At 40.5% G+C, this 27,114-nt stretch overlaps 1 protein-coding gene and 2 long non-coding RNA genes across 52 annotated transcripts in view; 1 reads left to right on the top strand and 2 right to left on the bottom strand.

Moving 5' to 3' along the window:
* The window catches only part of DTNA (dystrobrevin alpha), a 357,744-nt gene that overhangs the window by 326,909 nt on the left and 3,721 nt on the right, over positions 1-27,114 (top strand). For 16 of the 49 annotated variants that reach the window (XM_070513231.1, XM_070513228.1, XM_070513217.1 and 13 more), the window contains 6 exons: positions 5,132-5,228; positions 15,386-15,545; positions 18,000-18,089; positions 19,686-19,854; positions 22,169-22,301; positions 24,206-24,254. In XM_070513231.1, the coding sequence (XP_070369332.1) occupies positions 5,132-5,228; positions 15,386-15,545; positions 18,000-18,089; positions 19,686-19,854; positions 22,169-22,301; positions 24,206-24,223 (667 nt within the window). In that variant the 3' untranslated portion in view covers positions 24,224-24,254. Of the gene's footprint in view, positions 1-5,131; positions 5,229-7,036; positions 8,232-15,385; positions 15,546-17,999; positions 18,090-19,685; positions 19,855-22,168; positions 22,302-24,205; positions 24,255-24,344; positions 25,255-27,114 lie in introns of those variants that run through there. The other 33 variants (XM_070513208.1, XM_070513210.1, XM_070513222.1 and 30 more) reach the window with 8 other exon arrangements.
* Positions 2,414-4,445, bottom strand: LOC123287311 (uncharacterized). Its single transcript, XR_006530552.2, has 3 exons — positions 4,370-4,445; positions 3,479-3,568; positions 2,414-2,854 (listed from the first exon to the last, which is right to left on the bottom strand). It is a non-coding gene; the product is annotated as an uncharacterized lncRNA (long non-coding RNA).
* Positions 19,763-27,114, bottom strand: part of LOC139045656 (uncharacterized) — a 69,442-nt gene continuing 62,090 nt past the window's right edge. Inside the window, exons 1-3 of one of the 2 annotated variants that reach the window (XR_011504468.1) lie at positions 23,467-23,597; positions 22,977-23,145; positions 19,763-19,899 (exon numbers count right to left, since the gene is read on the bottom strand). This is a non-coding gene — a long non-coding RNA (uncharacterized lncRNA). Of the gene's footprint in view, positions 19,900-22,976; positions 23,146-23,466; positions 23,598-27,114 lie in introns of those variants that run through there. The other variant, XR_011504469.1, reaches the window with a different exon arrangement.

The raw sequence follows: 27,114 nt of genomic DNA, 5'->3' as shown, positions 1-27,114 counted from the left end.
GGCCCTGCCTGCTCTCAGCTGGGACCCATTCTACCTCTAGCTGCTGGAGGGGCAGACCCACCAAAGGCTTAAGTTGTGGGAAGGAGATCAGATTACAGAACCTGCAATTTGTGGGGGTGCTTGATACAAAGAGATCACATCATACTTTTGAATCACAAAATAATTTAATGGAAAAAACAGGAATCCCAAATGATTTCTGGTCCTGCCTTCAGAGAGATGTGTTAGAAATCCTTGCACATCCTCCCACACCATCACCCAGAAGGGATGAAAATGAAAAGGAGGAAAAAGTGATATTTCATATCATTCTCCTTCTCAAAGGCATATAAAAGTAAATGCCTGCTTGAAAGAATACTTTGCCAAATAGGATTATATAGGCTTTCCAAACTCACAAGTTGAAAGTTAAGTCTAATGTACACAGAAATATAACTGAATAAATCATCTTGGAAATAGAGTAGTCATTCATGTGTGCATCAAGGTACCTTGTCTGCCTGAAATGTTCTTTCTACTTCTTCCACTGGTTGTCCCATTCTCTACTAGAGGGATGATGACTAGGAATTATTCATAAGCATTTTCATCAGTGACCTCCTCCCCACCACCCCCCGTTACCATTTGCTTTCTAAAGTATTTGGTTCCCTTTGGATGGTACAGTCTAGGAAGGCATCTTGATGCGTCTGGGTCACTGAGGATGAGTTTCCCAACTGATATTTCTTCTCTCCTTGACGTTTCTATCTTGGAACACACTGGTAATTCTAACCATCCTCTGGCCCTAACTTGTGGGCATCCCCATGGCCCCAGCTGAGCCCAGAGCTACACTAAGGAGTCTGGCTCTGTAGGATCTTCTGTACTCTTGGACCTCACCGTCAGCTGGTGGCCCACACCTGAGGCTTGAGGCCTAAGCCACCTAAATCCCAGCTGATTTGCTTGCCTGCCTCCCGATTCTACACATTTCTTCTGCCTGGACTAAGAAGAAGAAGTATCTTCCCTTGAAGGATATTTCTCTAGATACTTACAAACCACTTATTCTGTGCTCAGCACTTTTACAATTTGGGGATTTCACAGATACCCTGACATCCCAGGGTAAGAAACCCTGCTCTGGGTGTTCCAAGTCTTCTCCCTTAGTCATTTCAGACTTTCAAAGAGCTCCCAAACAATGGCCTCTTGCACAGTTACATGGGCCTTAGCTCACATTGAGGGTGCCTTGTGATACAGACACAGCAGCTCCTTATTGTAGCTTTGATGGAGATCTTCTCCATCCATTACATCCTTCCTGGGCCTCTTGCTGAGAAAGCAACAGGAGAAATTTCTTTCAGCTGGGGGACAGGGAGGGGAGAAGGGAGCAGAGCTTTGCTTTTCATGAGCATGTAGTTTATTTTTGTCTTAAGACTGCTATGACCTTTCTAAATGATCGTATTTCCCTCTTTACTTTAGCCACAAGAAAGCTGAGAGCAAAGTTTGCAACCCAGGTCTGGCAACTGAATAGGATTATACGATAGGCATCTCTGTTGCTCATCTGACACTTCCTATGCACTAAGCTCCCATATAATTGCTGTAACAACCCTGGGCGATGGACACCATTATTATACTCTTTTTATAGATATGGAAACTGAGATTCACAGAAGGTAAATAATTTGCCCAAGATTCCGCACAATGAGCAGGACAGGTGATTCCATCTCCTTTTCTTAGGTCCTAATTATCTTGTGCCTGGACTATTATAATAAACACTTAATTGATTCCTGGCCTCTGGTCCATCTACACTACTGTCAGAATTACCTTTCCTCATTTTATTATTCATTTAATTCATTCAACAAATATTTCTAAAATGCAGTGAGCTCAGAACTTTTCTGGGCATTGTAATACCAAGATAAGTTGGGAAAGATACTGTCCCTGCTCTCACAGAATTTGTGGTCTGGTAGGAAAATGACCTAAATAAAATGATCAGGCAAATAAGAATATAATTATAAACTGAGATAAGTGCCATAAGAAGTCTTCCTTTTAAAAAAAAGACATAATTATCAAACCTGCCCTTCGCTAGACTCAGAAAAGGCGACTGTGAGGAAGGATTATTTGAGTTGAAGTATGAAGAATGGGACACAGGGAATGGGGATTAAGGGGTGGGACAGCTGATGAAAGGGTCTCCTGGAAGATAGAGACTATATGGCAGGAGCAAATCTGGTGCTTTCTTAGCTGAAAGGTCTATAGACCTGGAATGCAATGAACAAAGAGGTGCATGGTAAGAGATGGGGCTGAAGATGTAGGTAGGGATAGACCATGACACTGTGTGGCCTTACACAGCATCTTGAGGATATTGCTATTAATCCTACAACAGGAAACCACTGAAGGATGAGAGTTACATATCGAGCTAACACAGGAATTAGATTGTCAAGTCAGATTCACGTGAATCAGAGATTTACTTCAGTACTGAGCTTTACTAATAATTTCAAGAATATAGGCAACCCGAGGCACGGATGAAACAGAGAAAGGTCTGGAACATTCCATAAGGTTCCCCAGGTGTTTCCTTCCCACATAGGATGGAATTTCTGAGGGAAATTTTGCAAGGTGATCTAGTGAGCCTCCCCTGACCTTCCACCACCACATGGAACTGGCTGTCTTCTTCTCAGTGACACCACATAGAGCATTTTGTTCTTATTTTTGTTATACACTCACCATTATTGCTTTGATCTTATTTATGTCTCCTTCTCTCTCACCCAAGGACAAAAACTGTCTCCTACTCATTATTTTATTTACAGTGTCTTAAAACAAAAGTGCTGAATAGATGTTTGTGGGATGACTGGATAAACTGCAAAACCGTGAAGAGACAGCTGAAGAACTGTGTTTGCAAAGACAATCCCATCTCCTATAATGAAGAAAACATTTATTAAAACTTTGAAGCAACTAATTCACACTACAAATCTCAAGAAAAACAAGTATAATTTTTCATATCTCTTCCTTGCCTAATAAATAAGCATCATATTCTATACCTGAAAACTTGCATTCTTTTCAATTATGTGAAATTATTCTTTGAGAAAACTTGTTAATATAAGGTGACTTTTTTTGGTTTACCAATTAGAACTGGAATTGTAACCGCTGATGCAATTCTCTGGTTTCCAGACTTGAATTTCGTAGCCCACCTTAAACTTTTTTATTATTTGGGGGAAATAACATAAAGTTGAATACTTATTGTTTTATCATATGATGACATTTTTAAAAACTACTATCATCTGAGGCCCGCCCGGTGGCATAGTGATTGAATTCATGTGTTCCGCTTTGGCAGCCTGGGGTTGGCAGGTTTGGATCCTGGGCACTGACCTGGCACTGCTTGTCAAGCCATGCTGTGGCAGCGTCCCACATAAAATGGAGGAAGATTGGCACAGATGTGAGCTCAGTGACAATCTTCCTCACAAAATAAATAAATAAATAAAACTACTAAATTAATGCTAGTTTCTGATAGTTTTTAGATGCTTCTCTTAGGATTTCTTACCTACAATATTAGAATTTTGCTTCAACCTTCTTCTCAAAGTGCTCCTCTGGCCAAAAGACCAAAAATTACAGAGTAGTATCTAGAAGAGAACTGGAAATAAATCAGAAACATTATCCACCCATCTACGAAGTCCTACTGGGGATGCATTTGGAACACCATGTGCAGACAAGGTCAAAGAAAGAACAGCTAATGGTTTTGTCATTGAAGAATATTTTTGAATGGAGCAAGACTTGCAAAATTAGACTGCTTCAGCCAGGAAGACAAAGACTAAAATAAGATACCATTAAAGTCTATAAAATTAGGATGTTCCTCATTTTCTGAATTCAAAGGAAATCAAAGGAAAGATTACTCTGGGAGTGAGCCTTAAGTGGCAAGAAAAGCCAAAAATATGAATATATTCAAAAAGGGTTGAGATATGTTTATAAATTTTAAATTTATAATTCATTATAAAGAAAGCCTATATGAAAGCAAATTAGAAATGTCTTATTTATATCCATAAACTGTCCTCCCACAAAATATCTTTCAGTTGGATGAGTTGTTGACCAAAGTCAGTGTGACATTTTTATATTGTCAGTTTTTCATTTCACAGTCCCGCTACAGTTCCACTTAATATTGTGTCTGTGCCGTTGAGACAGGGATATCCATTCATACATTAATGCATACATAGTTGAAGAATCCACACCTTTTTAAAATACAAGTTCTAATATTTCCAGCTGAGACAGAAGTTTTGGGGGCAAGGAAAAAAATTATATACACTACCTATTCACTAATGGTCGTGAAATAATAGATTTGAAATTGATTTGAAAAGTATACGTATTCTTCAGAATTGTGAGCCATTAATATTCTCCATACTGTTTCATTTCTTTCCCCCTTGTAACAGTATTTTTGTACCTCTTAGTGTCACAGTGAATGATACAGATTGCCGTTTGTGGTTTCCATTCTTGCTGACAGCCTTATAGAAGTTCTGCAAGACACAACAGAATTTAAAAAACATAAACCTTAGGTTATTTTCAGTTAGAACAATTATGGAGGAACTCCTTTATTCTAATTTCACTTTATGAAACCGAATCCAAGCAGAAAATTTAAATCGACTATAATAACTATGTAGCATTAATATTTCACCTCTGAAAGCCACCACATTGCATACTAAGGATGGAAGAGATTTAAAATGTCCTTTTCTAAATCCAATTTCCAAATAAAAGTAACCAGTGTTTTCTGTGAGATTCACAAAAGGGTCCTTGAGTTTGGGAGGCCTGTGGGTTGCCCTTTTTCAGTGACAATTTGGTTTTTGTTTGTTGTTGCAAGGAACCCCATGGTACAGCACATGGCCCATGACATAGTAAGCGTTCAGAAAAGATTTTATTCTTTCTGGATAAGGTATTCTTTCTGAATCAGGGTAGAAGGGGGTAGTATCTAAAAGGATTTTAGTCCTGTTTTTGTATAACTTCTAACAAATAACAAATAATGACTTCTCACAAATACACGTACAACTCAAGCTATAATGATTCCTTTGACAACATTTTCCTACCTGTTAACCATGTCCAAGGCCAAGAGATGCCCTTTTTCTGGTGGTGCACTAGTCCACAAGACTGGGAAATGTGATTAGCTCGGTGAGTTGAATGCGATCTCTGATGACAACTACTTCTTTCTTAGACAGCGCAAGGACGAGCTGGAGCAGAGAATGTCTGCTCTCCAGGAGAGCCGGAGAGAGTTGATGGTCCAGTTAGAAGGTCTCATGAAGCTACTAAAGGTAAGACAGTTCAAATAAATGTTTCCTAGACCTACGGCTATGACATTTGTAAAAACTTTTTGCACATAATGTGCAATGGTTTTTCCAATTATTATATGTGATTTCCCCAAAAATGTCATTTCAGACTCAGATATAGGATCATTTCTTAGACAAATGAAATGGTAGGAATTACAGGGCTCCTTCTTATCCATTTTCTGGAAACAGACTGCTAAGGAGGACCTTCATGGGACAACTTCTTCTTGGCTTATTTCTAGTTCCTTAAGTCCTTGAAAGTAATGTTTATTTATTCAGAAATATTTTACATGTAACACCTTTTAGCAATTCTGACTAATTTGAACAGAAGTTAATGTCTAATTCAGAAAATTAAGATATAGCCATTAAATAATTTTGGTGATTATAGTCTCATTAAGAGGAATAATTTTGCTAACTTCAGTAAAATATTTTCTCTCATCTGTGTAGGGTGAAATATTTTTGTTAATTTCACCCCACAGTAAAATATTTTCTCTCATCTTCACTATGGGTCTCAAATGCAAAGTGTAAATGGGGATATCGCCTTACTTTCCTGCAGGTAGAGTGTTTATTGAGATGATCTATGGAAGTCTTCTGCAGAATGCTATAATCTATTATTCTCATTGGGAAGTGACATTATTCCTTTAATGACCCTTTATTGTCTTCTTCAGTATACACCAAATTACATTTCAAGTCAAAAATAGACTAATTATGACCACCTATCCACAGTCAGCCCAGGAGAAGCGTCAGTGCGTCATCCTGCCTGATGTAAACAAGCATGAACCAGTATGGATTGGAACTGTGACATGCCAAAGGCAGGAACTGAAATTTCTGATAGGATGATGAGGGCAGAGTCCCTGGGGACAACTAACTTGTGAGACAAGAAGTCCTGAATTTCAGTCCATGGATCCCCCACAACCCTGACACACCATAATTTATTGGTTCTATATTGTTTCTTCTTTCTGGCTTTCTTTCTCTCTTTCTTTCTTTCTTTCTTCTCTCTTTCTTTCTTTTTTCTCTTTCGTTCCTTCCTCTCTCTTTCTTTCTTCTCTTCCTTCCCTTCTTTTATTCATTTAACAAATATTTGTTGAAACCTACTGTGTCCCAGGCACTGCTGGAACACTTCTTTCTTTTGTTTTCTTTACTTTTTTTAATTCCTTGGTCAACTTTTCCTGCCATCAGTGTTGGGAATGCTTTATCTTTACTAAACAAAATTTACTTTTCAGAGTATTAGACATGTATAGTGTAGAATTCAGTTTTTGTTGTACTATATATATCCAGAAAGCCCAGATAATTAATAACCTCTCACTGTTCCTGGCCTATTATCTCATTTGATGATCTAGAAAAGCTCTGAATGCTTTCCTTTCCAAATATGCCAAATGAAGAGGGCTGATTGCATCTATCCCTTCACTGAATGACAGGAAGCTTTGAAAACGGCCCCCGACTTATAGTCCTATAGTTTCTGTCACCATCGCCATGGGTTAGGAGTCTATTTACCGCCAGCCATCTTGGCATCAAACTAGCCTAACTGAGCACAATCTATTGTATCAGGATGTACGAACACAAGGCTAGAGAGAGAGATTGTGTTGAAAGGTGGTTGGATGCGTGGAGGAAAGAGATGAGTCTGTAGTCTTAAATACCTAAATAGACTTAGAATGAAAGTCAATGAGGTAGAAAAGGCTTGACCTGCCATCAAAGCCGGGTTGATGTTTCCCCTACCTTGCGTTCCTTCACACTGTATACATGCTCTTATTGGAACTCTGGGTAATCTAACTATTATTGATTCAATCTTTCTGTAGGAAGAAGAACTGAAGCAGGGAGTAAGTTATGTTCCCTACTGCAGGTCTTAACTAACAGTGGAGGGGCCTGCCGTCCTGCCGTTTTTCTCATTGCTTTTGCCTCTAATGTATGTTCATGCTTCAGTTTGGAAAGAGAAAAAAAAAAATGATACTAATTTGCTTCCTTTTCAATGTAGTGCTTGAATTGAGATATATAAAATAGAGCATTTTTTATAACTATTACTACTGTGGGCATCAAATGAAGAGCTGTTACCTTTTAGAAGAGGTATTACAAGTTGTAATTTGTTGGAAACTTTTTAGATTAGGGTCTAAGTTTCAAACCAGTCTCACACCTTTCTGGGTTGTTGATCAGATCCTTCTCTTAATAGAAAGAGACCCACCAACATTACACTCAGTAAAACCCACAGCACCTAGAAACTAACCTCGTCATCCTCTCACACTGTGAATATTCAGTTCCGTTTCCATGTTACTGAAAAGTTGCAGAACCTCTTTTTAGAAAAACCAGCCAGCCACATCTTTTTTCATTGCTTAATTATTGCGCCCTGTTCCCCACTGCTCACCAAAATGTGCTCAGTCTTATGAGAGAAAGACTGTACTCAGTAACTGTGCACTTCCCATAGTTTAATTCTTCCCCAAGAAGAATCCCTCCCATTGGTTGACAGTGATCTCAAAAGAATAGATAACTTTCAGGCTTTCTCTTATCACCGAGAACCTTTCTGCTCTGGGAGTTCACAAGGTTCTTACGTGCATCTCTAGAAATAGAAGCATTGTGACCCTCTAGCTATAGCCTAAACTAAGCCTGTGTCTGACCCTGTGGTCAGGTTCAGAAGCCAGCAGAGGGAGCAGCATACTTAAAAGATAATAATAATAAAAAAATAGAAGCAAAATAAAAGCAGCTTTAATTTCAAGTGCATGTATCAAGCTGTGTATAACAATATATCCCACTCGCTAGTATTATCAAGAAGTTTCACATTATTTCCATGGATCAATTAGAACCACAGCCTGTCCAATTTCAACGTGCTTTTTAATTCTTCTGTATTCTCTTTCCTGTTACTCATTGTGTGTGTTTGTGTGTAACAAAGAATGTTTGCAAAATGCTGGACACATTTTTACCCTTCATTCCCACAGTCTGTAAAAAAAGGAAAGTGTAAAACTAATCTGTAATGTCAGACAATAAAGACAATGTATTACATTATTTTGTATTTTGTGAAAAAAATTACTTTACTAAAGTCAAATTTTAATGAGAGACAGTGCCCCTGGGTGAAGGACACACATCTCCAGCCTGTATCGTTGCCCATAAATGCATACTTGGGGGTTGCTGTCGTACTCCTGCCACACTAAGGTCATGACAGAGAAAAATGCCTGGCTGTGTTGCTTCTCTTTGCAAATGGCCTCTTTTCTTTCCTGTCTCTAACTTAGCATGTGCACAGAAATATGAAATAAGGCTCAAATAGAACTTTCCTCCTTCTAGTGGAGAGAGAGAGCAATCATTCTGTAGTCAGTCAGCCTTGCTTGAACCAGTTCCCTCAGGGACCCCTTCTCTACCATTTCCCAGGCAATGCATTCTTGAAAGGCTCGGTGGATCAGGAGGTTCAGAAACCAATGGATGCCTAGAGCCAGCGAGCTCATAAACAGATAGATGCATAGGAAGCTTATAAACTGATGGATGCATAGAGCTAGGAAGTTCATAAACAGATGGATGCATAGAGCCAAACCATGGCAGTGCCCATAAGAGCATTACTGCCTCCTTTCCTTCCAGCTCCTCCCCACTGAGCCCTCGATAGCCACTGCATCTTTGAAAGTTGGCCAGCATGGTACTGCTCCATGCGTACTTAAGAGCCGTTATTGGTGACACCCAGATATCAGCAATGCATTGTCTGGGTGGGGAGAGAGTTTACCTGTCTTATTTATTTATTTGCTTTTGTACCCAAGCCTCTTTTCATAAAGGACTCGAGGCAGCTTACAACAAAAAGACATAAACAATGACTTCATAAAATAGAAATAGAAAAATCAAAAATAAAGAAAAGAAACTGCAAAGATGCTAATCATAAGGGACAAGGATGTTACTCTGAGCTTTCTGGCAATGAGTCAAAAAAAGGAAAATGTAATTGGTGGTTTTATCAAAACAGAAATACTTGTTCTCAGAGGACCAAAATTTCTCTTGGCATAAAATATAAAAAGAAAGTCTTCACTTGGAGCTTTATAGGAGTACTGAATAATGAAATGGACAAATGCAGTAGTAGATGTCATGTGGCTGATTCTTAAACTGACCTTCAGTCAAAACTGAAGACAAACCCCGTTATGTCCCAATCCTGTAGAGGCAGAGCCACAAGGAAATAAACAAACGCCGTCCAAATTTATAGACTTCTCGTGGTATAACATGATCTAAGGAGAGAATTTAGAGGTTTTAGTCTGGCATCTGCTTCTAAATTCCGTTTTTATTTATGAGCCTTTCCCCTTTGGGGACATTCTCTTTGTAAAATCAGATTTAAGACATGGCACACAACAAATTGTGCTTGATTTAATAACCTCTACTTGCTTTATCATAAGTCTGTGTGGTTCAATGTATTTTATTACTGGTATATATAATTCCTACTTATACTGTTTCTTGTTAGAAGTAATGCATGAATTTATCCCCCTGGAGGAGAGAACATGAATTTTTTAAAAAAAAAAATATAGTGCCTGTAATATAATATGATGATTATGGTATCATAAGCAATAAATTTTTTTTTACAAAACTTGAATCGAAATTATCCTACCCTCTTTCTTCTTTGTCTATTTTTAAAATTTGTTGAAGGAACCATAAAAAGAACACTTGTAAAAACTTTGATAATGAAGGTGGCTGGGGTATAATTGCAATGATGGTATGTTTCAGGGTTTCTGGTATACTTCCAGTTCCAAATATGTCTCAATCTAAAACCAAGTATCCTGACTTTGAGTTCAGAAAGTACGGTCTCAATAATAATTTTCTTAGAAAGATTACTGGAGTTAGACCTGAATTATAGTGGTCCCAGCTCTTTGCTCACAGCTGTAAGATCTTGAGTGTCAATTAACTTCCTGGTAATTTATTTCAAACATACCCATAATACATCACTCACAGAGTTGTTGTATGGATTTTAAAAGATAGTGGATGTGAAAGCACTTTGTAAATTATTATATGCACCTCAAGTATGAGTATGAAGGTATGTATATATGTATACACATACACACAAGAAAATTTAAACTTTGGTAATTTGACCCATATTTTACATGCACACACACACGCACACACATTCACTTCTCTTCCTTCTGCTTAACTAACAGAGTCAGGTCAGGAGAAGAAAGTCAAATATCATTCCAGTTGCATCTCCTGCCCCTATTCTCTTCTCTATTTACAGCTGGATGACCCAATTAACTCAGGAAGTCATATTCATTCAGGTTCCTACTTCTTCCAAACGCGCTATAGAATATGAACAGGCCAGAAATGACACATTTTACCAGCTTACGTTCACCTCCGTTTATATCCCCTGCTCATCCTCTCTGGCGGATGTTCTGGGGAGTAGTGGAGCAGTCAAAATGAGGGGGAGATGATTCACACCATAAAGAACTGCAATATTAGGACTAACAGCGAGTGTTCAAAAACATACCCTCCCAGACTCTGTCACATCCTTTTTTAAAAGTAAAGATTGGTTAATTAATTCTAGAAAAATAAAAATTATTTCTCTGCTTAAAAACCTTGGAAGATGACCACCTAGTTCAGGATAAAGGCCAGCCCCCTTTATGACACGGGAAGCCCCCCAAACTGGCTCTTTCCCTTCCCGGCTTCAGGCCCCTCCACTCCCCACAGGGAGCCTGGTGCTTCATCCACACTGCGCCGCCCCCACCACCACCTTATCTGCAATACCACCCCCCCCCCCCCCAACTTCCCATGCCTTACACGTGATGCTCCAAGGCTTGGAATGCTCTTTTCTCCTCCCCCTGCTTCCTCTTTTCTGCCTGGAAATCTCTGCTATTAAGACTCAAGTCGAATGGTGCCTCCGGCCTGAGCAGTCAGAATTAGTCGCCTCATGCACATCCCTACAACACTTAGGCCACCACAATCCCTATGATGATAGTGAATGTATACTGAAAACAGGATGAAAAGATGATTGAATGTAGCTCACTAAACGCTGCTTTGCTGCACCTTCCCAGGCTGCCAGGTAAAACCAGGCCTGTCTAGGCTGCATTCTCAGCCAAACCTGAGAGGCAGACCCTTTGGTTCCGGGGGAGGGAGTGCGTAAGGCCACCCACGCATGTCTCTTGGTCATCTGCTCTGCCGTTTCACCAGGGTGTGCCGGTTCAGCAAATAGACATTTGGTCCTTTTCCTTGAAGCATTTCTCCTGTCTGGTGCTGAGTGGAAACCAAAATGCTTCCTGGAAAAAATCAGAAAATTTATGGATCTTGTCAGACTTTTTAAAAATTGATACAACAGCAGCTTGAGTGGACTCAGTGAATGGAGTGGAGAAATGAATTTTTCATTTATTCTCTAGGAAGAGAGCTATTTTAAATTTGCCAAGGATGATATATGCTTTCCTTCTTCCATAAATCAACTCTCTTCTCAGGAATTCTAGATCTAGATATTGATCTGCATGGACCGTTGTCCCTTAAGTCTTTGCTCCGTTAATCATCGAGTAATTTCCAGGAAAGGGTGTTCACGGAGAGTATTCACTCTAGCCCTTCTAAAGTTGTTCGCAGTCATGCTTTGTGACCAGGCCAGAGACCACCATTCTACAGGGCCCACTACCTGTGAAAATGAAACTCAGTGATCTCTCCACTGATGTGACCCAATGCCAAGGGGCGACTGCCTTTTCTTAGTGGCCCTACAAGGACAAAACAGAACAGAGATGGAGTTCCCAGCAGTAGGTCCTAGGAAGGTCCTATGCATCAAACTGGACAGTGTCCTGACAAAGAGAGATGGGGCCACGATCGCCCAGGGAACCAAGGTTCTACCCCCAAATGTCTGGGTAAAGACTGGACATGACTTGAGAGTTGTGAATTGCAGGAAAGATGCAACTGAATCTTTTCTTCAGTACAGAATCTTCCACGCAAATTCTTCACATAATCCGACTGCTTGAAATGGCACCAATTAGAGATTCATTTAGGAGATGGTAGCTATTAGTCATTCACACGTTGGTGTAACTTAGATTCAATCAATTGTTTTTCCCTTAACTCCTAACTACAGTCGATTATTTTTCTCTTAAGACAAAACTACTAATAGGAGTTTTGAAGAAAAGAAAGAGGCAGAAAGGAGTAGGAAAAGTTGGCTTCGGATACCAGGCCTTAAGCTGGGAGAGGTAGGGCTGGGAATGCCTCAGACAAACACAGTTAGCAGGAGAGCTCAGAGCAGGAGGAGGAGAGAGCATTGCCAGGAGGTAAGAGACGCACAGAAAGGAGGGCTAGGAGGGCCAGGTTTAGTGCCCAGAGGGCAGGGGACCAGCCTCACAAGCACCACATACTGGAGATCATGAACAGGTGCAAGCAGGGCTGATGTGCAAGACAGCCCCAGGCAGCCATTAGAATATTGAAATGCAGGCCCACAGCCCCATATCTGAAGTTGCTGGGTCCAGACATGTTCCAGAATTCAGAATCTTTCAAGTTCTAGAAATGCAGTACAATGCAGGTACCGTACGTTGCTTTCCATCAGTTATGAAATACCAGGAGTTGCTTTTGGGATGTGAGATTTGCAGATGAGAGATTGTGGGCATGTGTTTCTGTCCTGATTGAGAAGCAGCCCAAAAGCTCTTCTGCCCCCCTGGGCACTCACAGTGCTCCCCTCAACCCAGCAACTAAAAGGTATTGCCTGGCCCAGCAGGAAGCCCAGGCTGCTGCTCCAACACTGCTCACTTCTGGATCCATGCCCGGCGTCTTCTCAGCTTTCAGGTTGCTAGATCTTTCTATGCTTAGTGGAGCACAGATGGAAGCGTGTGATGGTTGGTCCCAGTGCCCAGCATCCTGAGACGCAGCTGTGGTGCCGTGGGAAAGCCCTGCGCTTGTAGACTAAAAGCTGGGGATCCGTTCTATCTGTGCCATTCACGAGCTCAGAGACCTTGGGTAACCCAGTTATCCCATCTGAGCCTAGTTTGCTAACCCAAAAAATGGGAATAATAATAATAATACCTCATATGTTTGTTAGGAGGACTAAGTGAAGTAGTTAGAATGAAAGTGCCTTATAGACTGCAAATTGCTCTTCACATGTAATCTACTATCATTCCTAGCACTGATTATTAGGAGGATGAAATAAAAATGTATGTAAAAGTGATTTCTACACTGTAAATTACATACAAAAGTGGAGTTGCATTATTATTGTGAACCTCCCACCACGGAGGAAGATCTGGCTTCCCAGGGTTAAGAGGGTAACTCATGCTGTGTGGCCAAGAGCCTTCTTCCTTCAACTCCTCTGTCCCGTTTCCCATCTCCAGTCCCTCCTCCCTGCCGCAAGTGGTTCCTTGGTAAAGGGGACAGATAAGAAAGGACAAGGAGCCCTACTGTGGGCTCTGCCTTGAAAAGGATGCACAGGAGGGCTTGCAAGGGGAAGGCAGCCCTCAGAGCACCTGACCAACATCTGTCTCCTTTGAGGGACCTTCCGCCAACCATAGCCCATCCATGTCCCCACAGCCCAGAGCAGTCAAAGCACCTGGGCTCAGACACCAGCCCAGTCCCTCCATCTCCATCTCCTGAGCAATTCTTTTCACCTCTCTGAGCACTGAGATCGAGTAATGATACCTGCTTCAATGGGGCGTGGAGAGAAATCAGTGAGGATGTGCGTGAAAACCCTTCCTACATGGCAAAGCATGACTCCAACGTGAAGTCATTTATTTTGGCATGGGAAGCAGGGGGATGCCATGGTAGCTCAAAAGCAGAGGTTTCCTGGTAATGAAACTGAGATGCCAAAGTCTGCTGGGGAGAACCCGACCCCTCCTTGAGCGGGCTGGGGCGAGCAGGCTGCAAACCATCGCAAGCAGGCAAAGGTCTCTTCTCTGGGCCCGGACAGACCAATACAAGGTACCGTGGAGAGTGAACGAGTGGAATCCTTAGCCCTTTGGGCATCACGGGAGTTATTTTCTGTGCTCTGTTCTGTTTCGCTTCATTTTTAATTCTGGACTTTTCTCAATTTGTAGATTTGACTTTTATGTGTGATGCCAAGCCCTGGAAAGCTAACAGCATGACATTTTACAGGATTGATGTTGTGTGTTTTAACGGCAAGCAGCTGAACCCACAGAAAAGATCTAAATTGAATATCCCAGAGCCCGACTCTTGTGGTGCATGTCTCGGGGTTTGAATGGGGTGATGGCGAATCTCTGGGCCTTGCTGTGGAATAGTCCTCACTCTCCCTGGCCAGACCCAACATGGAATGGAATTTATGTGAATGCCTAATCTGTTGTGTATGCACTTGAGGGTCTCGCTGCATTTTCTTACTTGTGTGTGACTGACTTCCTTTGTAAACTAATTATTATAACAGAAGAAACATTTCCAAGAGATCTCATTGCAGAGACAAAACCGTGAAAATCCAGGTGTGACAGTCTCAGAACACTTTCATGCTGAGGACCGTGGTGCAGAGATACGGGGTTTTCCGTTGTTTTCTGCTTTTTTCTTTACTCCTTTTTAAATGCCACTATTCTTACTGTCCTGCTAGACTACTGCTTTTTCATAGGTGAAGAGAAGGATATTTCCTCCAGGAAACAAGCCAGAAATTAGAAACCAAGATTTCTTTTTTCCCTTCCCCATTTGAAACCCCGAATCACAGAGCAATTTGGTGAAGTCAACTTTTACCGTAAAATAGGGATGAAACAATTCACGCTTCATCTGAGTCTTAATTTGAGACTTAATGTGCATATTATTGCATGACATGATTTGAACTGTGAATTATCCTCTAGAGACGATGCCAGGACAGATAGGTTGAAAATTTAGGAAGCACATAAAGCAGATCCATCCTAAAGAGCCTCCTAGCTTATATTTAAAACTTTCTCCTTAATGTCCTTTTATTCTTAATGTCCATAGAACTTCCTTCAAGGAGAAAACAGACGCCCCTTGTTGTTGTCCCTGCTTCATAGTAGCTGCATTACGTGGGCACACATCTCCAATATTATAGAACAATGCTGTACTAATGTTTTTAGCTTTCAATATGTAACCAAAACTTCAGATGATATACAATAAGATTTTAAATTATCTGCAGCTGCAGCTCAGGTTTAGAATCTCCATCTCAATGACCTAGGATTTCCTCCTGCTTCGGAATTTCATTGTTACTGTTTTTAACCTTTGACTGAGGCCGTGGGGATGGCATTTGGTGTTTTCTTGGGAAAACAAATTAATGACTTGCATTGTCTCTCCAGACCCAGGGGGCAGGTTCTCCTCGCTCCTCCCCCAGCCACACCATCAGCAGGCCCATCCCCATGCCCGTGCGGTCTGCGTCGGCCTGTTCCACCCCGACGCACACGCCACAGGACTCCCTCACTGGGGTAGGGGGAGACGTACAGGAGGCGTTTGCACAAAGTAAGTGCCTTTGCTTTCTGTTGTGTTCTGCTTTTACATGACAAATAAGTCCCCACGGTCTATGAGCAGTTTAGAGTTGTCAGAGCCACACCATGGACATTCTAGGGTCCCAGCCTGGCCTGCAAGCTGTTTTAGAAACTCCCAAGGCTAATCTGTTCCTCACTCACCATCTTTCCTTTGGCTTCTAGCGCCCTACCTCATTTTTTCTCTTTGCTCATTAGGACGAGAAATTCTTTCCCTAATATCCCAGGAAACTTTATAAATGCAATCCATTTTAAAATTCTGAAAGATCTTATTTCCTGCTTTCTTCTCTTTACATTAAAGCAAATTCAACACTGAGATTAAACCATCCCACCTCTTTAGCCCCGAGGTGATCAAGAAGGATATTTAGTCATTTTACAGTTGCCCTACAGAGTTGAATCATTGCCTCTGTAATATGGGGCTATGAGGTTAGGCCTCTGTAGTTAATAGAGGAGTGCAAAGAGTGATGTGAGATGACAAACAGCATTCTTCCACCAGCTGCCTCTTCCATTGACACACTGCCAGGGCTTGTCCCAAGGCAAGTGATTTTATTCATTTGGAAATATGTTAACACTTTTTAAAACTTTTTCTTGCCATGACTTTTTAAATTTATAGAAAGTTAGGGAAAAAAATCCTCCTGTGGACCCTTACTCTGATGATCTTGTTCCTAGAAGTAAACACTATTAACAGATTGACCCTTCCCAACTTTTTGCTTCTATATAAATATGTATGTTTAAGTGTGTGTTTATAGACACATACGCTTCTTTTTTCGCACAAATAAGATCATGCAGTGTGTTTTGGTCTGCAATTTGCATTTTCTTTAAATTAGCAATTTATCCTGAACATACTTCCAGGTCCTCACATGTCTAAGGAAAAGAGAGACATATCTGACTGGTAGTTTTAAGCCGAAAGGAAACACAAACAAAGTCAAAAGGCAAAAAATAGACTTGAGGAAACCATTTTCAGCATATATGGCAATCAAGTGTCATAATTTCAGTTATACATAAAGCCCAGAGGATCAGCAAGAAAAAGACATCCTCCAAACAGAAATAGATGAAGGATATGAACACACAGAAGGAAAAATAGAAATTGCCAATAAAGCTATGAAAAGATGTTTAACCTCACAACTACTCGTAGAAATGCAAATTTTAATAAATGTCACCTTTTACCTAGAAGAATCAAAAAAAAAAGTTTGTCACATCAGTAATATCCAGGGATGGCGATAGTGTAAGGAAATAGACACTCTCACCCATCATGTAGGGGGATAAAATGTTAACACAGTTTAAAAAGAGAGAGAATGTCAGGCTGTTCTGAAGAAACAGGAAGATCCATAACAGGTCTTTTTCTTCTAAGTGCTGAATATAATTTAAGTTATACAAATAACTTTCCTTTTTTAATTTTTAGGAGGAAAAATGTCCTTTCCCTAAATCACATTTTAAAGAAATTCACAGTATTTTAAATCAACTTGAGCTTTCTATTATAATTAATGCTTTTATCTAACTACTTTGATTTTTTTTAATTTACTTGTATTTATTATTTGACTTATTTAGTATTACTTTCTGAGAAATAACAGGATGAAATGTGGCCTAGAGGCAGCCCCTAGCTCGTAAAAGGCTCTTGCTACATAAGTTGGTCTATAAGTCAAGTATTTGGAATCTTGAACCCTTTTTTTCCAAAGATATGGTAATTAGTGCTCTGTTCCATTTCTACCTTGCCCTACTCCCAGACCAGCCCACAAATACCCATTTAACCCTTAATATGCCCAAAACATTATAATAATCTTTCTCTACCATAGACAAACATGGTCTAAGTTCAAATTCAGGGTACCAGACACACATCTGCCCACATCTTGGGAGCAGGAACAAGAATCCTTGCCCCATTTCCACACTCTGGAGGCATTCAGTGCACAGGGTTCCTATTCCCAAGAGGTCCCTATAATGGCAGGGGGCGCTCTGGGAGCCCTGATGAGAGACAGAAGCCGTGTGATGGAGATCAGTGCGCTCAGCTGTCAGGTAATGGCTGACATGATAGCTTCAGCTAGGAAAGCACAGCTTTCCTGGCAAAACCAGACTTTTTATCTGGGTGGCTTATTTTTAAGAAGAGTGACCACACATACTGGTTTACCTGGAACCATCCCAGCTTGTGCGGGGTCAGCCAGTCTTATTAATTCCGCCTCCTTTCACTTGCAAAATTGTCCCAATTTGGACAATAAATTATATGCACACCCATCTGCTGCCATGTCTTCTTACATCAGAAGCCGCTGCCCCAAGCACAATGTATTTTTTCAGGAAATGAACCAAAGCACTTCTGAAAAGGAGAAGCCTTAGAAGTCTTGCTTTAGGATACCAATGGAAGTGATAAACAAACGGTATGGAAATTTGGAAAAAAGGAAAAGCTTCGATTTTTTTAATTATCATTTCTTCTTCACTTAAGGTTCAAGAAGAAATTTAAGGAATGATTTACTAGTGGCAGCAGATTCCATCACTAACACCATGTCCTCTCTCGTGAAAGAGCTGAATTCCGGTGAGTTCCTGGTCCCCTCATTTGTCTGCTCATTGCAGAGGGACCGTCAGTGCTAGGGGGTCTCTGTTAGAGATCTGCTCATCACCTGATACTAAAAGATTTTTTAAAGATCTGTCGATATTTTGTTGGTATATTCATATTTTTTAGTAATATTTATATTTTGCTGATGAGAAGACTATTAATAGATGCTCAATACAGAAACTTTGAAAAATGCAGAAAAGAATAAAGAAAAATATTAAAACTGACTTATATTCTAGATCCAAAAGATAACCACTGTTAGCATGTACCATGATCCAAAGTGACATGATGCTGAAGTTGTCATGTAAGGTGAGGTGTTTTATTTACTAATTTAGACTCTCTTAATTTGGAATGCACGGCTATTTGAATGAAGCTAAACTGAAGTTTACCTTCACAATATCTCTAAGGAAAGATCTTCCCGGAAAATAAATAGCATGAAATTGTGAGAGAATCTTTATCCTAAGAATACTACGTAGAGTTTTAAAACCTTAAATCAATGAATAGGCAAATAAATATCTTACCAGTTACTAATACATCTCACCTGTTCCTTCTAGCCCATCTACCAAGATATTTGTCAGCAGGACAGTGTCATACCATTGAGATTCCAACAACTATAAGAAATAAAACCTCAATATTAAAAAAAAAATCCGGATTTAAATTTCTTAAAGCCTCTATAATAAGAATTAAAATAATGAAAATTGTTGCTGCTATTTTAGATTGAGATTACCAAATAGGATAAAAATGACAGGAGTTCACACATCGTGATTAATGGCAAGTACCTACTGCCCTAGCAAATGACAACAAAAAACCATTATTCTTACTGTGCAAGTCTCAAGTACTATTAGTTTATATTCTTATAATACTTTGAAATATTAAGTGAATGTAATATTTTAGGTTTGTATTTCCTAAAGTAAAGTAATATTAAGCAAAAGTAACAACATTTTAATGAAGACTTTTACAGAGGGGAAAAACAGAAGATTTAAGAAATTAAGTCAGTTACTAAGACACAAAAATTCCTTGTAACATTATTGAGATAAAAAGACAAAACTGTATACCAAATGATACATAGTAATTCATAAAACTAACGAATAAAACTAATGAGAACTAATGATAAAACTAATGAATTTATAGTAATTCATGTAGGTATCAATTCTCCTTTTGAGAAAAATAAACACTTCTTGCCTTGTGTGCAATAACTGGTTAATGTTTTATACAGGACAGATTGGTCTATATTAAGCCTGGACCTTTATTTGCTGATCATGAAAAGGCTAAGTCATGGCCCAGTGGCATAGTGGTTAAGTTTGCACGCTCCATTTCTGTGGCCTGGGGTTCGAGGGTTCACAGGTTCACAGGTTTGGATCCTGGGTGTGGACCTACACACCACTCATGAAGCCATGTTGCAGTGGCGTCCCACATACAAAATAGAGGAAAATTGGCACAGATGTTAGCTCAGCGACAATCTTCCTCAAGCAAAAAGAGGAGCAAACGAAAAAACAACCAACCAAAAAGAACACAATACAAATAGGAAAAAAAAAAAAAAGCTAAGTCATTCTTTATTTCTTCAATTGTACCTAATAGAGGCAGGGAGTGAAAGCGAGAGTAATGTGGATTCTGAATTTGCACGGACTCAGTTTGAGGATCTGGTTCCATCACCAACCTCTGAAAAGGCTTTTCTAGCACAAATCCATGCCCGAAAACCTGGGTATCTTCACAGTGGAGCCACCCCGAGCACCATGCGTAGTGACATGTGAGTATCTTCTGCTTGGGGGTATTTTCTCAGTAAGAGAACACTCTGCAGGGAGAATGGGAAGACAAAAACATGGTTGCTTAGTTCTCTATTTTGGAAAGGGTTGATGCAGTTTCCTTTTCTGCCAGAAGAGGTAGAAGAGACCTACATTCAAATCTGGCATTGTGACTCCCCCTCTCAAAATTTCCAGAGAGTATCCATAACCAAAACCAGCCAGTACTTATTGAGAGCCTGGCTCGCCCAAGGCACTGTGCTAATTGTGTACAAAATAGTATCAAAAATTGCTCCCAGCCTTCCAGGACTCACAGGCTAGTACAAGAAATAAGTCATCCTATCTTCTGAATTTGCTGTATTTGTTCTTAGCGGAGCTGGTGATGCTGGAAAGGCTTCTGTTCAGAATGGGCATAAACATCATATAAGCGTTTGGAATTGAAATAAGTAAATGTAGAAAACCTCATTATAAAGAAATCCAATTTGGTCAACTTGTTGAATATGTATAAATTTGATCCTCAAAAGACATTTGGCAAAGGTTTTCCCCCAGTTAGGTTTCTGTGGCTTGACAGGAGCCAGCAGAATCAGGGACGTCCCCACTAGACTTTCTGGGACCCTGGGTCAGCTCAAAGGAGTCAGGCAGAGGAAACCAAAGCTGAGAAACTAAGGCAAAGCTGGGAGAGACCTGCCGAGCCCAGCTTGAGAGGGAAAGGAGGAAACGAAGGGAATGAAGCAAGTGGGCCGTCGGGAGAGCAAGGCTCAGGGGATGTGAGAACTGTGTGCACAGGCTCATCGAAAGGCTGGGAAAGGGAATTGCCGAACATTAGAAAAAGTACAGGAGGGCGATGGTGCTTAATGCGTAAAGTACTGCAGACTAGTCTACAAAAATAAACTGGCTGTTTTAAAGACCCAGAGAAGAAACTAACCAGACGCCTTTCTGGTGTTTTGGCTCCCAATCCAAGCAGTGAGTAAAAGACCAGTAATAATGGGGAATTATAAATAGACGTGGTTTGAAAGCCAGCTGTGAAAAGGCAGAGTGTAAGATCAAAACAAAACAGAGGGTCATTTAAAATGGCTGTAGGCTGCTGCTTTCCATTTTAGTTTGCTTTCTTGTCCTTTCCTGTATAATTTAGAATTATTTTATTTGTTTATTATTCAAAATGTGAACTAATTGTCATCAGTCTAGTCTGGTAAATGCATATCTATTTGACTTTTTGTATTTAAGCATTTACGTGGCGGTTACCTAAAATTTCCTTGTTTCAAGCCTAAGACCCAAGACTAGCTAAAGCCACCCCACTCTGCTGTGCCTGGAATGCTGGTGGCAGTACCAGCCACCAACACGGCTGCAGGAGCTGGGGAGGGGAAGTTCATAGAGGCCTCGCAGACCTATTTAGACTGGCCCCAAACCTCTAAAAATAACAAGAACATGTCGTCCAGATATAAATAAACATGAACAATGGCATCTAAGTTTCAACCCAGGAACTTCTACTTGACCACTCTTTTCATTTTAGGGGATATTTTAATATCCATACTGTCTAAACATGTACTGTCTTTTACCCTGAGAATATTTTAGTCATACGATTTAGGTAGTGAATTTATGTTTAGTCCCTGGAAGAGCTTTATATATACTGAGATGAATAGTTGGAGACGGAGTGACACGTTGGTGACTGAGGTCATTTTTAACTATTTATTTCATAGTAGAATTGGACAATTTAAATAGATTTCTTAGATTTAGAGCTAGTGTAAACTTTTAAGAGCTGTGGGTTAGAGTGTTAGCCTTCCTGACATCAATTAGCTGATATTCTGAGACTTGATTTTGCTATAAAAATAAAGCACATGGGTGCACGTGCCTACAAACATGCAAAGAGGATTAAATTATGAACAAATGTCCTTAATCATTATTTCACTAGAGGGCTCACTTTCCTTATAGAAAGTCTTCTTAGATTCCATTAAAAAAAAAGCCCCCAGATCACGAAAACTGATATATCCTCTCAAAAGGCAAGCCTGCCTTCTTTAAGACTGATGAACATTTAAAGTGCAACTCATTGCTGTAAAACCTAGAAAAACATAGATAACCAATGATGACCAGACTGCCATAGAAAACATGCCTATGGGAATACCTTGATCATGCATTTCTCCACACTTGCAAAATTTTTTTTAAAGTGTTCTTTTAGGTAAAAGAAGACACTGAATTGAAGTGAATTGAAGCGAAGAACTGAATTGGAGGACTAAGTAAATGTGCCAAGAAAACTACAACTAACAGATAAATTCCACTCATACTTTCAAGATTTACTCCAAAACGCCATCTATGGTTTATTCCCAGGGTTACAGAAGATGGGGATCCCTATGTGCAGCCAGAGGATGAGAACTATGAAAATGACTCAGTCCGGCAGCTGGAGAATGAGCTCAAGATGGAGGAATACCTGAAGCAGAAGCTGCAGGATGAAGCCTATCAGGTAGATGGAGCCAGGCCCACAACACCCATCACTTGTGCCTCAGCCCCTCAGTGGCTGGGTCTTTTCCATTACTCAAAAAACCGATGGCTTCTCCTTCCTTCCACTCTCCCTTTCTGGAATATTCTGATTGCATTCCCTAGTCCATGTATTCTAGACAGTAAACATTTTAAGTACTTCTTAGAGCTGTCACTCACCACATATTCTTATAAATTCTGACCTGGAAAGTGAGAAGAGGCCATGTCACATTAGCAGAAACATGGTGACTAACAGTCCATCCTCCTCCAAGATCATTAGGGAAGATGCCTTTTCTCATAGATTAAAAAGATATATATACAGAGAACTAAGCACAAGGAAATTGAATAAGCATAAATATATCTCCTCCCTTGAATCATTTGTCCTCAGCCTCCCTCACTGCCTGCCTCATGTCAAATATAAATAAGCAAGGGAGTGACAGACTTCACGAAAAAATGTTGGGGGAACTGTGGGGCTGTGTTCAGCAGGGTGTGGATGGACAGACTGTCCTATATACTGGAGCATATGAATCCATCTGAGAATTCACTGAACATAACACATGCAATTGGAAATCCGTGTGACTGGTAACTCATCCTAAAGGGGATGCATTTTCCCCATGGAGATTGCTCTAAGCCTTGTTTGTCTGTCTTGTGTTTCCCTTACCTGTAATCCACAGGGGCTTTCTGGCAGTTTGGGAGTTCAGGGATGTTTGCCTGGTTGAGACCTGCTGCCCCCTAAGTCCCAGAGGGTTATTCGATCACATCAGGCTGTCTGTCCAGTGGCCAGGCAAGCTTTTTCCACATCCTTAGGTCAGCAGTGGCCCTCTCTTACCCTGTTAGTGAAGGAAAGAGGAGCAGAGAGAACAAATTATCTTCTACTTTTCATGTGTTTATAGATTAAGTTTTGAAATATTTTCCCAAGAAGAATGTAGCAAGAGGGAAATGGAAGCCCACCAACCCGCCCCCCTACAATATGAAACAAAAGTTTTGCCTCTTTGAAGACAAATGTTCCATTAGCCATTTTTGGTTTAACATCCGCATTTCAGAAGCAACTAAAATGTCAGCCTAGTCATATTAAAAACAAAAAAAACAGTGACTATATATATAAAGCCTTCAACGCTATGGAAACAGTCAACGTCGCCTGAAGCACAGACCCATGGAGAGGGCTCTTTCTTTTGTGACTTCCATGGCCCGTCCGTGGAAGGAAATTCTCCTGGATAAGCCGCCAGGGTCTCTCCGGGAACTCTGAGGGCTGGCGTTCCTACACGTATCTCAGTTGGCTCTGCTGCACAGAGGGAGAGAGAGATGTGGTTAAGTAATCAATGTTCTGGGTCACGCTGGGAGTGGCGCCTGTCAGGCCTCAGAATTTGAGCTCATATCAGTGTCCAGATTTTGGTGACAAAAGTAACTGAAATCTAGTTTAAAAAAAAAAGGGCAGCCATTCCATATAAAACATTAGATTTTTATTTATTTTAGTGGATTAGGAATTTAACCTTATATGAGTAAAATGAAGGGAAATTCTGTTAATAGCTTAAGATCCAATTGGAGCTTTTGCCATCTCTGGTAAATCTTAAGCTCCTTCTCTCTCTCTCCTTTCCCTTCTGTGCCCAGTGACTTCAAGGGAAAGGCAAAGAAAAGGGCCAGGAGGATGTAACCGGCCTGGGTGTCCACTCAAGACATATGCCCTGGAGAAGGGGGAAGTGGTTTTCCTTGACTGCTCTGTGAGCGTAGGGTTGTTCGATGGATCAGAAGGCTACTTTCATTCATTGGACACACTCTTTCTCTCCCTCTCTCTGTCTTTGTGCATGGCTTCCAACCAAATAATTCACCAGCTTGACTGCATCACAGACTTGACATGTCACCTTTCTTGTTTGTGTCCTTTGTCACCCGCAGGTCAGCTTGCAAGGTTGAATACAAAATCCTTTTATCACTCTCCTCTCAAGTAAGTACCCTCTAATTTAGGAGGAAACGTGGCCACTGTACACTGAATTCTGATAACTTGTAACCTAAATTCACCATCACTCTCTCTTAGGTGTTTCTCTGTGATAAAATATCCTCCTTCCGCTGATATCAAAGAATCATCTCGGTCTTGGAGCATTTCATTATAATCCAGTGGAGATTTGGCAGACAACCTTGGGGGTTGACTTTTTACTCTGTTAATTAGGAAAATTGGCACTGAAACTTCTGTAACACCAGAGATGCCCCAGAAATCTTCTGTGGCTGTGAAACCACATTACCAATCCATAACAGCTCCAAGTTTGCAGCCTCTCTGTCACTTGAGAAGGAAAAGTCCAGGCTTGCTCAGCATTTCCAGAGATGGGTCTGCTCCTTAGTAATGCTGTACTCAGGGCCCAAAAGATCCCATGTGTGTACCTTCACAAGTGAAAGCAAAACCGCGTATTATTAAAGAAAACAAAAGAAGCAAAACAGAGGAAAACTTCTGCAGCCTTATACTTTTGGAATAGCTGCTTCAAATCAATTGTGGAATTCAGCAAGATATAACTTCATTTAAAATATCATTTACGTGGCATGAGATCCACCCCCACCGCCACCAAGAATCTCCCTAAATACGTGGGAAAACCTCAGTAATTTTTTCATGAAGGGAGAATGGCACTTGACTGGCGGGATCACTTGAGTGTACCGGTTTGAAGGTCAGACCCTGGACTCTAACAGACCTGATTTCAAATAAGAGTTTCACCAAATGCTGGCAGCATAACCTTGGACAAATTATTAAACCTCTATGGGCCTCCGTCCTCTGTGTACAACATATATCATAACACCTGCTTCATAGAGGAGTTGTCCTCCCTGGGATATAATTTGTAAAGAGCTTAACAGAGTGGCAGACACGTTATAATTTTGTTAGGAGTACACACTTCCATGCCTGGCGCTATGCTCGGTACTTTACAAGCTATTCAATCCTGGGGAGCTGCTATAGTTATCATGTAAGTGTATGGGAACCCCCGGGACTCAGGACTGGCTTGCTCCCTCTGTTTTTATCAACAAGGCTAGGACTTAGATGTGTTCAATGATTTGATACACCGTAAGTTTAGATGGTTTCTCTGGCTCCAGCTAATGGCCACTTAGATGTCCCCCAGTAGACTTCAAAGTTAATACACCTTTCACAGTCATCTGGCTACACAGGCCCAAGAACTTGTATCTCCTTTAGTTATACAGTCTTTCCCAACCATGGAATCCCATAAGTCTATAGTGCAGTTGATGGTAAACTCAACTCTGGCTGCTAATTGAAAAAAGGATGTATATCTCCTAAACGACATAACAATTAGTAAAGAGTACATTCTAGCTCAAACACTGCTGGCCTCTTGTCTCAGTCCTGAGGTTAAGACCAAGCAAGTAAATATCCTGGCATAATTGCTATTATGAAATATACTTTATGGGCAATGAGGCCTTTTTAGTGTGAAAGGATGGGTCTTATTGACTGAGTTCTATTTTTCTTCCCTTGGATTTGAGATGCCTCACCACATGCTCTCCTGGTTCATTATGACTACAATGAAAAAAGTCCCAGGAGCTGTTTCTGAAAATATTCACTCCAGTTATAACAAACCTGGTCCCAAAGGAGCAAGCCTTTTCCTTTAATAGCATTTTCTTTCTCTTAGCTCCAACAATTTGATCATTTTTTTTGTTCTGCACATTATTTAAACATTAGTAGCTAGTTCTTAGAGAAATATATTTTTTAAAAAGCCTAATAAAATGTCCTTGACATAAACCCAGATAAAAAATGGCGTTTGGCGCTTGTACCTAAAAGCCAAAGATTTCAGCACTCTGAACGTTCTTAGGCCATTTTTAAATATTTTCTTGCAGATTTGGCAATGAAAAGTTGAAACAGTTGTGGCCTCTGCCATTTACTGCATTGTGTACCTATCTCGCTGGCATCCTACAGGACTCTAAACCAGAACCAGCCTGTCACTAAATCAGGAAATCAGGCAAAATTCCTTTAAAACTTGATGGAACACAGCAGAAGCTAGTGGCGTTTCATCTTTGCAGTTAGTTCTATCCCACTATGGTTTTTCTTGATGCAGCCAAGAAATACAGCTGAAACTTTAGAACAGTTTATACTATTGAAATCTATTTGTTTGGACTTTCTGACTATGCTGCAAGACCAGAAATTATCTCAAAGTATATGCTTCTCCCATCCAAGGGTCCTGAAGCCAACTTTATCAGGTCAAAGTCAATTATGCACACACAAGGGCAGAGCCCTACATAGGTAAAGGGCAGAAGGTGGGATACCAGAGACATAGAAGACCCATCCTCTGCTCCAAAAGAGCTTTAGGCCTATTTGAAGATAAATATGTACTTATCAGCATGCTAACAAGAGAGAGCAGAGTAAAACCTTTTCAACTAGCCACTTTTGAAGAAATAGTATCTATAAACGTTAGCAGTCAACTTAGAGTCCACCAAAACTCCATTTTGGCCCACTCAAATCTTGGATTTGTCCCTTTTCCATCCCTCTGGCCACATGGTACACCACTCTCCTTGGCCAGCCACATCCTAACTTCAGAAATTAAGGAATTGGACAATCAAAGTGGATTTTTAAAAAATTTAGCATGGCATTCTAAAGATGAGTCAGTGCTCTCCTCTCCTTCTTCAAAGGATAACACAGATATTTCTGTTGGCATTGCTTTGACCCTCCAGATGCCTCAGGTGCCCATTAAGCAAGAGACTCAACATGGAGGATTGTTGTCCTCTCTTTCAGAAGGTGCAATAGCACACAATGTCCCACGACATTCATTCCTGATCATCATAGGAAGGGAGTAGAGCAAGTGTGTGTGTGTGTGTGTGTGTGT

The sequence above is a fragment of the Equus asinus genome, chromosome 7 (assembly GCF_041296235.1).
Source record: "Equus asinus isolate D_3611 breed Donkey chromosome 7, EquAss-T2T_v2, whole genome shotgun sequence".
NCBI classification, from domain to species: domain Eukaryota; kingdom Metazoa; phylum Chordata; class Mammalia; order Perissodactyla; family Equidae; genus Equus; species Equus asinus.
Note: the sequence above shows the minus strand (reverse complement) of the source record. Positions and strands in the feature narration are given on the sequence as shown.